Consider the following 12,053-nt stretch of genomic DNA (forward strand, 5'->3'; position numbering starts at 1 on the left):
TTGTGCTCCAGGAATCCTGAAGACTCTCTAGCTCTTTTCCTCATGGTCCAGGAGGTGTGTGTCCCCCATCTACACTCCACTGAAGTGAACCTCATTCTGGCACAGGACTGCCAAGGAGTGGGAGTGTTCTGAGCTTGGCCTTCCAGGTATTCATGACGTGGGGCTTAGTTTCCGCTTCCTGGTGTGAGTTAGAGCCAAAGACGGGGACATCTCTGTGGGTTCTTATTATTATTATTATTTTTTTTTGCTTTTTTTTTTTGGGTCACACCCAGTGATGCTCAGGGGTTACTCCTGGCTTTGCACTCAGGAATTACTCCTGGCAGTGCTTGGGGGACCATATGGGATGCCGGGGATCGAACCCGGGTCGGCCGCGTGCAAGGCAAACGCCCTACCTGCTATGCTATTGCTCCAGCCCCTCTGTGGGTTCTTATTGGCACTTGCTGCAGGCTTGAAAATACTAGAAGTTGTGTGCTGGGTTGGGGCCTCAGATGCAGCTTTCCTCATTCCTCATGTGGTATGGAGCAAACCTGTGGGCTCTCTGCATTCCTCTTAGTCTCACAGACGACAAATATGTTGGGTTTGCAGTTAAGCTACAAAAGACTTTAGGTCTCAGTTGTTTTTGAAATCTGAAGACTTTGCTTCCTTGCTCGGATGGCCCATGCTGGTGAAGACTTGACCGATGCTGTCAGACTTGTTATATATATAAAGAACAAAAGTGGTATGGCTGTGTGCCAGGTTCTGTCACTAGGCTGGTAACATAACTGATAGGTGGAGGGTCAGACCGACCCCTTGGCCAGAGGCTTAGAGGGCGACACAAGCATCTTGTATACTAGTTTTACAATGGATCTAAACCCCAAAGGAGCGATTATGTGGCAGTAGAAAGCCCCCTTCACAAACCCTGACTATTTTATCTTCTCCAGCAATTTGAGCTTTCATCTGTCCAGCCCATTGTGGGCCATTGCAAGCTGCATAAACTGGTGGCCGTCTCAGGTCACTAGACACGGGTGTATTTTCTTTTTTGAGAACCAGGTTGGTGTGGATGTGTGCAGATTGTGTATGAAGAGGCACATCTCTGTCAAGCTTGAACTTTGTTGCACGTGCACCACCTCACACCTCACCCTAATAGCCTGTGCCGAGGACCACTTTCTTTTCTGGAACCATTTGGGAGGACGATGTCCCTAGAGGCTGCGTGTTATGCGTATCGATCCCCAGTACTTGATTCTGTGTCTTCTCTAACAAAATGTTTCTCCTTATTGAATATTAGTGAATTTAAGATCTTTGGATTAATGGATATTGTTAATTCAAAGTGTTGCCGTCTGCTGTTATTCTTTTTGGGTGGGGGTTCCACACCCTCACTGCTCAGGAATGGTGGGCTCACGGGAACACATGGGATGCCGGGGATAAAACTTGGATTGGCTTTGTGCTAGGCCAGCGCCCAACCCACTGGACTATTCTCTCCAGTGTGTCTCTTTTAGTTTTGCTTTTTGTTTTGGCCACCCCCAGCAATGCTCACGACTTAACTCCTTGTACTTGCCTAAAGATCACTCCTAGCAGTGCTCGGGGATCATACGGGTTGTGAGGATCAGATCCGGGTTGGTCACATGCAAGGAAAGTGACGTACCCACTTTACTACTGCTCCAATCCCTGTTACTTTATCTTAGTGTCAAATTTTAGTTCCATATCGGACTGGTTGGGACTCCTTAAAGTGGGCTCCTATTTCCTCTTGCCATATCCCCATATTCCTGGAACCCTCCCTTGTTTTAGTCACACTGAGAGACTCGGGGTACTCTCTCTGCCTGGCTTTGACATCAGTCTTCTCTGCTCCGAGCTTCATTTCTCTTCCTGGGGCTCCTGGCTTTCAGAGTGGTACTGCATTTAGAACTCAGGTAATTAAGGTTTGTGTGGGCACATACACGTATGCACCGACATTTGCTCTTGTTATCTGTATATAGTCAGAGTGGGTTCACACCTGTAACTCCCCCGTGTGCTTTATTATAATTTTTTCCTTGTCATAGTTCTCATTTTCTGGCATTAAGAAACCTGTATCCTTAGATTCTTAGGTTATCTCCCATTGCAACCCCCGGGTAAGACTTTCTCTCTCAGCTCTGTCCCTCTAGCAGTGCCACCAACACTCTCCCACATGTGCTCTTCCTGCCTTCCTCAGTCCCAGCAAATGCTCCGTTACCTAGAAAAGGGTAAGGAAAATCATTTCATATTTGTTTATTAAAGTACAAAAAATGTTTTGGCATTTTCAAGGTAATTTGATTAAGCTTAACAGCATTTCACCATACTTTCTCATGCTACAAGGCTTGCAAATGCCACTTCCATTTTCTTTGCCTCATTTCTTTTGTGCTCATTGCCTGTGTTCATAATTTTTATTGCTGTTGTTTGTATTAGTGGAACCATCATCCTTGAATGTGAGAGAAACAGTCCATTGTTATCTTTGTTTACTTTTTTTTTTTTTTTTTGCTTTTTGCTTTTTGGGTCACACCCAGTGATGCTCAGGGGTTACTCCTGGCTTTGCACTCAGGAATTACTCCTGGCAGTGCTTGAGGGAACATATGGGATGCCGGGGATCGAACCCGGGTCGGCCGCGTGCAAGGCAAACGCCCTACCCGCTGTGCTATCACTCCGGCCCCTGTTATCTTTGTTTACTGTTCCAAGGGAGCTGTTAAAGCTGTATTCACTCACACAGGCCTCTGGACAGCTGCTTCACCAGAAAGCTGGATGGACACTAGGTCTCTGGGAGCCAGGCTGTCCTGGTCAGGGCGTACCTGTCACCTATCTGTATGTCTCTAGTGTCACATAGTGAGTGTCCAGAAAGTGGGCTGGATATGTGTGGCTGTGGCCTCTTCGATGAACAGTGAATCGTACACTACTCCGTAGTGAAAGAGCCCCCTGCCTTGTGGCTTCAATCTATTTTTTCCCTAAGTATTATTTTCTTTTTCTGCAGAAAGTGGTCTTCTGCTCCATGAAGGAAGCGTTGGAGGTGGACTGGAGCAGTGAGAGAGCCAAGGCGGCTCTGAAGCGCACCGCATCTGACTACTTCCTCCTTCAAGGTGAACGCTCTGCTTGAGGTGTCTGAGGGGGTCTTGATGTGTGCCTTGAGTTGTGTGGGGGGTAGGGGAGCGAGCCCCCAGAGTTGATTCTCAGCGGTGAATAGAGAACAGCCAGAGTGAATGGAAATGAGGTCTGTGTTGTTTTTGTTTTGTTTTGTTTTGTTTTTGTTTTTTCCCTTTCCTCATTGCTGGAGCGAAACTTAGGACTCTTACATGTCAGGCAAGTGTTCTGATGCTGAGCCATATCCCCAGCTGAATCTGAGGTTTCTTTCTAGTGATTTTTTTGCTTGAAAAAATAAACACAAACACTTAAGTGCACTAAGATGCCAGAGTACTTCCTTGGCTTCAGAACCAGCCTCCTGCTCCTGAAAGGTCCCCGTGACGTTCACAGCCCTTGCTGGTGCTCAGAGGGCTGCTGGCTAAGTAGTGTTTGCTTTCTAAGTGTTCTTGTGTCTGGCATTTAAAACATTTTTGTTTTTGCTTTTTGGGCCATACCCCGCAGTGCTTCAGGCTTACTCCTGGCTCTGCACTCAGGGATCACTGCTAGCAGAGAAGTGAGACCAGTGGTGGAAGCTAACCCAGCTGTCGTGTGCAGGGCAGACATCTTCCCAACTGTACCATCTCTCCAGCCCCACACTTTATAGAGTATATAGATGTACTTTTAAATTGCTCGTGAGGTCTCAGGAAAGTGGTTGAGTGGATTGTAAGCCTCAGCTGTGCAAGCTTCTGGGTTCAGTCCCCAGCACTGCAATACCAAAAATGGAAAAACAATCTTGCTTCACCACCATTTTGTTTCTAGTATGGCTCACATTGGTTAGCATAGAAAAGCTTAACTTTAGGGAGCAATGTCACAGCAAGTAGGGCGTTTGCCTTGCACACGGCCGACCTGGGTTTGATTTCCAGCATCCCTTTTGGTCCCCTAGCACCTCCAGGAGTAATTCCTGAGTGCATAAGCCAGGAGTAACTTTTGTGCACTGCCGGATTTGACCCAAAAAGGGAAAGAAAGAAAAAAAATGCTTAACTTTAGGACTCATCCAGTCTTACTAGTAGTGATTCGAGAAGTTTCCCTCTGGATTAATATACGAAGTACTTGGAGAGGAATGACTTTTCCCAAAACTACCCCATGTGGTTGGGATGTGCCCTGACTTGTACTGGGTATGCGTGTGCGTGCGCATGTGCTCCAGTAGGTATGCGGGTATTTTTGTGGAATCTGCAAGGGCGAGGGAAACGTAGGGTTGCAGTTCTCCTGTCAGCCTCCGGGAGAGGATGGTTGAAAACATGCCCCCACAGGGGCTTTGCCAAGGCGAGGAGTAAAACACCTGTAGGAGTCTCCTGTAGCATAGGCCTGTAGTAGGAAGAGTGGCTGTGGGGTGGGTATGCAGACACTCCCTCAGGCCTTGGAGTGGACACTTGGGCCAGAAGGGTAAGCGACTCTCCCTCTCCAGGGCCAGTCCTGCCTTACTTGCACTTGGAATTATGCGACTTTGGTGTGAGGGAAGTATAATTCCCAAAGCACTTTCTCTCATTCTCTCTCCAGCACTCCCCCCTCCCCCTTAGGAGTCCTCCCATCTCCACTGCTCTCTTTTGCCTGAGCTTTTATTTTTATTTATTTTTTTTAAAGAAATATTTTATTGAACCACCGTGAAAACAAGAAAAAAAATACAGAGCTTTCAGGTTTAAGTCACAGTCAAATACTGATTAAACCACCATCCCTTCACCAGTGCACCCGTTCCACCACCAAGAACCCCAATACAACCCCTCCCACCCCACCCCCCATCTAAGTAAGTACCTAATGATATTCCCATTATTCTCTCTATATATTGAGTACATTTCATATTTCCATACAGAACTCACTATTGTTGATTGGAAATTTTCCCCAACAATCAGGCCTGCTGAATAAGCATCATCTAATAATTTCTCTTCCTTGGTAAGAGTGAAGACTTTGAGTCCGCGCGGCCGCAATAGCGGCCGCGCAGTTTTGGGTTTCTAATATTTTAGCTCAGTTCACAGTCAAAATGGATGGCTGCAAGAATCTGCTCTGGTGCCAAAATGGGTTAGGAGACCTCAGGATCACAGTCAGTATTGCCTGAGCTTTTAAAATGGAAAACAAATGTTTTACCACTGAGCTACATCCCAGCTCACACACCAGTATTATTTGTATACTTGCTGTGTCACTTTGAAAACACAAGTAACCTTGATCTCTCTGTGCTGTTTCCTGGTTCAAACAGGGATAAGTAGGGGTCCGAAAGATAGTACAGCGGGGAAGGCGCTTTCCTTGCACATGACTGATCATGTTCAATTCCCTGGCATCCCATATGATTCTCTAACACAGCTGGATGTGCCCCTAAAAGCAAAAAAAAAAAAAGTATATCCATTGGGCAGAAGTAATTCAGTGGGTTAAATAAGAATGCGTCATCACACATGTGAGTGTGGTATAGGACTCAAAAGTATCTCCTTGGAAGCAAGAGGGTAGGAGTGGAGAAAAAAGTTACTTCTCCTTGGGGCCCGAGCAGTAGTATAGTGGGTAGGGTGTTTATCTTACACACGGCGGACCCTGGTTTGATTCCCAGCATTCCATATAGTCCCCAAGCACTTCCAGGAGTAATCCCTGAGCATCTCTGAATGTGGCCGCCTCCCCCCCCCAAAAAAAAAGTTACTATCTTCAGTTGGGGGTTCAGAGTTAGCCCAGGTCTTGTAGGGCACACAGAAAGCTCTTATGAAAGGGCTCTATGGTCCAGGGGCACACTCAGAAGATTAATTAGAAGATGGGCTTTGCATTTGGGAACCTCAGGTTCAATCCCTAGCACCACGTGGTCCCCCATGTACTGCTGGATGTGGCCCCTCTAAATAATAAAAGGAGCCAACTGGTATTTAGTTTACTCAACTGGGTGCTCCTTGGCCCAGCACAGGAGAGTTGATAGTATCACTCGTGGGAAAGATCAGGGGTGTTGTCATGTTTCCTCTGCTGTGCCTCCATGTGAAGAGTGGCAGACTGAGGAACCCCTGATCTCACAGTCGCCTTTTCCCTGGTCAGGTGCACTAGTGGGGAATGTACTACCCACGGTTTGGTTTATTGAGAGGAGATTCCAAAGAGAATCCCTGTTTTGCCCTGCAGGACATAGGTGATAGATGGCAAAGGAAATAGAATCAGTCTGCCTAGGTCTTTGAAAACTCATCTGAAGTAAAGGCTGTGTGAAGTACCAGGTGATATCTGCACCTTGGTCTTGTGCAGGGTGCTCTTTGGGCATTGCTTTGTATATCCTTGTTCCTTTGGAATAACTGTTTGACCCCCAATAATGGAGATGTGGGCTGTAGCTATCCCTGCCCGAAAGAGTCCTGCATTGAGGTGGGGAGGCATAACCACGGTGTGAGAAACATGGAGGAGAGTTAGGGTTTAACGTAGATGCCACTTACCCCTGCTGTCAATTGTGAGGGACTCCTTGGGTGTGGGGGGTCATGAGGAAGAAGCAGAGTTGCAGCCAGAGAGAGGAGTGGGCTCAAGTGTTTCCCTTGCCACCTGTCTGACCTCGGTTTGATTCCCAGCATCTCGGTTTGATTCCCAGCATCACTTAAGGTTCCCTGAACACTATCAGGTGTAGCCGGCAGGCTTTGCACTTGTTCAGAACAGCAGCCTCTCAGAATCACAACAGCCTGGCTTCCAGTCATGGCTCTGCCATAGTTTCAGATGAGCGATGTTCAACTTCCAACTTAAATTCCTGGAAGCCCACTCAGATTCACATCTACAAAGGGGTGTTGGAGTGCAGAGTGAGGCTAGGACTCCTGTGTTACTCAGGTCTCCCACACTCTTCCCCTTAGTGCAGTGTTTACTGATTTGCAACTGTGTAGTGAAAGTTTTGGGATTACCTCAGTTGCCCCTTTGTTCAGTACTTGAGTATTAACACTGATCATGTACTGGCTTTGGTTTTCTGCTTGTGATGCTTTGTTGGATAATACATACCACTTTCACTTTTTTAGTTATTGCTCAAGTTTCAAGTTCCAGGGCTTTGGATTGAGATTAAAACTATATTCAGGGGGCCAGAGTGATAGTACAGCGGGTAGGGTGTTTGCCTTGCACGTGACTGAGCCGCGTTCAATCCCTGGCATCCCATATAGTCCCCGAAGCACTGCCAGGAGTAATTCCTGAGCACGGAGCCATGAGTAACCGCTGAGCATCACTGTGTGTGACCCAAAAAAAAGCAAAAAAAAAAAAAAAAAGCCAAAAAAACTATATTCAGGGGACTGGAGTGTGTAGGGCACTTGCCTTACACATGGCTGGTCTGGGTTGTATCACCAGCATCCCATGAAGTCCCCTGAGCCCCCCCCCCCCAGGTGATTCCTGTCTGAGTGCAGAGCCAGGAGTAGGCCCTGAGTGCTTGGATATGTGTGACACCTGCGCCTACCCCCTCACTTCCCCCCAGAGAGATCGAGAGAAAGGGGGATGAGAGGGTGTCTTGGTGGTGGTAGAAACCATAGTCAGAAGTAAAGCCTGAGCACTACTGGGTATGCCCCAAACCCTTCCCCTTCCCAAAAAAAAAAAAAAAAAAATCTGAAAGGAGGAGGCTAACCCAGGACAGCGGATGAGTGCTTCCCTCTGCTCCTCCCAGTTCCGTGCCCATGGTGGGCAGAGCTGAAGGAGCCCTCCTTGGTGGCCAGCTTTCCCCGGGGCTTTGGAATCATTTAAACGCTACTGCCTACAGTTACTCTCTGACTTGGCATGAAGAAACCCAATGGAGTGGGCGAGGATGGGCCATACAATAGTGCCCAGGGTCTGTTCCTGACTTAGTGCTCAGGACACCATGGAGTTCTGGGAATGGAGCTTAGGCTTCCCACATGCAAAGCATGCCCCCCTCCCTCCAGTGCTTTGTGCTATCTCCATGGCCCAGGAGCCCACTTCTTAGTTCTTCTTTGGCCAACTGATAAGAAGGAGGCCTCGGAAGGGAAATGAGTCATCCAGCCCCCGTAGCAAGTTAGTATTAGTCTTGGGTCTAAAACCCAAGTTTTCTCTAGAGTCTAGTTTTCTCAGACTCTCAGACTAGATCATCCACCATAATCTCGCCTGGCCTTTCTCTTTGCAGCAGTCTGCAAGTCTTCTTAGGGGTTATCCTGGGTTTGTTTGGTGTTTGGTTTTTGGGTCACATTTGGTGTTGCTCACGGATCACTCCTGACCTGGGGCACAGACCCTGGGGTGCTGGGATTGAACCCAGGTTGGCCAGATGCAAGGCAAGTGCCTGACCTGCTAGATTATTGCTCTGGCCTCTATCCTGATCTGTCGTAACTGTTTTTTCTCTTTGACTGTTCTGAGCAAACTCTTGTCTCTTAGAGGGGCTGTAAGTGCAGCTACAAGGCTGGATGCAAGGGGAGGTGTTTTCTAGGGCTTTTCTATGGAGGCAGTTGGCTGACTCCCTGCTACCCATTGGACTTAGATGCTGACGGAGAAGAAGTTGGCTCTAAACTTGATTTCTTGCCCTGGTTACTGCCAGATAATATAAGGCTCTGAGCATAGAAATGTTGTAAGCTGACTCGCTTACATCGATGTCTGTCACATCGTTCTTGTTTGTTTTTTTTTTTTGTGGGGGGGTTTGGCCACACCCTTGCAGTGCTCTGAACTTGCTCCTGGGCCTGTGCTCAGGGATCCAACCCAGGCCAGCCAGGTGCAAGGCAAGTGCCTTGCCTGCTATACTACCACTCCATTACCTATCTCCTCATTCTTAAACACAGAGAAACTCTTTGGATTTTCTGCTTGTCCCTGTATATGACACAGGCTGTTCTGTCACTTGACCTTGTTGAATTTTTTTTTCCCTTTTGGGTCTTCTTTTGCTTTTTGGGTCACACCTGGCGATGCACAGGGCTTACTCCAGGCTCATGCACTCAGGAATTATTCCTGGTGGTGCTCGGGAGACCATATGGGATGCTGGGAATCGGACCTGGTTGGCAGTGGCAAATGTCCTACCCTCTGTGCTGTCGCTCCAGGTCCCAGGATTAATTCTTGAGCACAGATCCAGTAATAATTCCTGAGCATCACTGGGTATGGGGCCAAAGCCCCATCCCCAACAACAACAAAAACCCAAACAACAAAAACTAAACAGGACTCAGTTGGTATGGCCTGTTGGGTTCTTTCCTCGTACACACTCAAACCTGGGTTTGGTCCTTAGCCTCCCACAAGCTCGCAGGGAATAATGCCTGAACTCAAGAGCCAGGAGTAAGCCCTGAGCACCATCAGTGTGACCCCAAAACAGAAATAACAACAAAATAAACATATGCGTTAGTTCACAAAAATTATTTAGATTCTTACCCAACGAGATGTTATTGCTTGTTCTACCGTTCATGAAATTCTTAAGTTTTTTTATTTTTTTATTTTTTAAAGTGCTACAGTAAAAGATCAAACATAGACAAGTGAGTTTTCTTATTACATTCTTCCCATTTCCTCTCTTCCAAGCTTTAGGGAAACCACATTAAAATTTCTGAAGGAGGGTTTGAGAGTACAGTGGATAGTGCACTTGTCTTACACACAGTGACCTGGGTTCGATTCCATGCATCCCATATGACCCCCCAAGCCTCACTAGAGATAAGCCCTGTGCACTGCCAGGTATGGCCCCAGAAAGCAAAATTTCTGGAGGAGCCAGGGTGAATGTGTAGGAGGTAAGGTGCTGCATATGGCCTCCCGAGATGCCACAGTGGTATGGCTCGCCCAAATCAACCTTCTTCCCTCCAACCACCAAAACATTTTTAAAGTTTCTGGAATAATTCTTGGTAAGTATGTACCCAAATTGAGTGACATGGTGTGACTCGGTGTTTTGTTTTTGTTTTTTCCTTTTTTCTTTCCTTGCCAACCTTGAGTTTCTGGGGGAACGTTGTGCAGAAATCCCCTTTGTCTCAGGAATCCTCTCTTTGTGGCCACTTGAAATATCCACCTTGAAAGTTAATGCTTATTGCTCTCAGTATCTTCCAGTCTGGGGTTCATTGCCTGGAATCTTCTGAGAATGTTCCGATGCTCCTGACACTGTCCTGGAAATTGCTGGATGTACAGCTGAGGAGTGGTACAGAGAGCCAGGCTAAGTTGCACCTGGGCTGCTGGTTCGCACAGAAAGGGCCTGGGTGCAGCTTCCCAGACACTCAGCAGATGTGATGGTCTCTCTTGGGGCATAGTTTGTTAACTCAGATCTGATGGTGCTGGGGGGTCATGGAGTCCTGGGTCTTCCACTCTCTCCCCGATCTTTCTTCTCTCCCCTGCATTTTGTTGTTACTGTCAGCTCAATATCCAGGGGTCACAATCTTTTAGTTGTGGCACTAGCTGGGGATCACGTGGTGCCAAGGATCCCGGTTGCAGTGCTGGGGTCGAGATGATGTGGGGCAGTACCAGGGACTGATATATTGGGTCCTCACTCCTGACTCCTGTGTGACAGGTGTCAACCCCCCCCCCCCCCCCCGTGGCTGGGTGTGCCCCTTGCACGCCTGCGAGGCACTGCGTGCCACTTCAGTCACAATTCCTCGGGGAGTGGGGGAGGGAGCAACTGCCTGGTGTGCGTGTGTTTGCCTTGTTTGGGTGCTGAGTGATTTTCCAGTTTACTTAATAGATAGTGGCCAGACTGAAGACTTCCTGCTGCATTTTTCCACTATCTTGAAACTTGGCTTCACCATCTATGAGCAAAAGGTCTCATCTTTTTATTATTCTCCCATGGCATGTTGCAAAACAGTAAGCGTGAGCTGGTTTCCTGTGGCAAAAAGTTAACTTTGATTTGTTCTTTTTGAGGTTACTGTGAGTTTATCATAACAGGAGTGCTAAAAATAACGAGTCTAGCATGGAAACATCATTCACTTACCAGTGTGAACAGTAACATGACATGCAGGTCTGATCCAGAACAGGAAGAAATGGGCTTCATTTCTAGTGGGGAATTGCTTAGTAGAGAACCTTTGGCAATCATATGTTGGGGCTTGTGATGGGGCAGGGGTGCTCCCCAGCTCAGTGTTAGGGAGTCCAAGTGGTGTCAGGATTTGAACTCAGGGCTCCTAGTGTTGCTCTAGCCCTTTTTCTGGCTCTCCCAACCCATCTGGTCCTCCCTGGTGAGTCATGGAAACATACTTAGGCCACTTTGAACCATGGTATTAGGGCTGAAAATGGTCTGAGAACAAGCATTTTTTTGAGCACCTACTTTGTGCTAGAAAAGTACATCTCCTCGTACATTTCCTCGTCGATGAAAAAGATGGTTCCTCTCTCCTTGAAAGGAGAGCTTGTAACAGAGTTATTGAAAAAGCTGCTGTATTGTGTTCCGCTTTTTGATACATGTGAATTATTCTGCTATCTAAAGCAAACTGCTGCAAAAACTCAGAGAATTGAAGGAGGAACAGGGGGAGAGGGAGACTCCTGGGCTGAATTTTAGTTTGGTTAGTGTGGGGACCACACCTGGCTATTAGAACTTATTTTGGGGAACCATGTGTGATGCTGGGGATCTAACCTGGAGTGGCTGTGTGCAAAGCTGGTGTTTCTGCTGCCTTGTGTTAGCGCTCTGCATTTTTTTTTCTTTTTTGCTTTTTTTGGGTGACTCTCAGCGATGCTCAGGGGCTACTCCTGGCTCTACACTCAGGAATTACTCCTGGCAGTGCTTGGGGGACCATATGAGACTCCAGGGATTGAACTTGGGTCAGCTTTGTGCAAGGCAAATGCCCTACCTGCTGTGCTATTGCTCAGCTTTCTGCATCTTAAAGGCTAGGTGATAAAGATTTTAAAGGAGGTGATAAAGAGAGGTGATAGAATGTCTGCTGGGTAAGGCACACGCAGAGCTGGCCAGAGATGGGATCATTCTGACTCTGCATTTTTAGGCTTTTAGTTTTACAGCCAGTGGTTCTCCCAACTGATCAGATATCACAGTCACTTCCAGAAGAATTGAAAAGTAGATGGGGCTCAGTGGTAGAGCGCCCGCTTTGAGGGCAGGAATCCATGAGTTCAGTCCCTGGCACTGTAGGTGTGATTCCTGGCACTGTAACAGATGCAACCCC

General features: G+C 47.4%; 1 protein-coding gene across 1 annotated transcript in view; it reads left to right on the plus strand.

Moving 5' to 3' along the window:
* Window positions 1-12,053, plus strand: part of SAE1 (SUMO1 activating enzyme subunit 1) — a 64,649-nt gene that overhangs the window by 31,801 nt on the left and 20,795 nt on the right. Inside the window, exon 6 of the mRNA XM_004607707.2 lies at window positions 2,954-3,059. Within this exon, the coding sequence (XP_004607764.1) occupies window positions 2,954-3,059 (106 nt within the window). The remainder of the gene's footprint in view (window positions 1-2,953; window positions 3,060-12,053) is intronic.

Source organism: Sorex araneus, chromosome 8, assembly GCF_027595985.1.
Source record: "Sorex araneus isolate mSorAra2 chromosome 8, mSorAra2.pri, whole genome shotgun sequence".
NCBI lineage: Eukaryota > Metazoa > Chordata > Mammalia > Eulipotyphla > Soricidae > Sorex > Sorex araneus.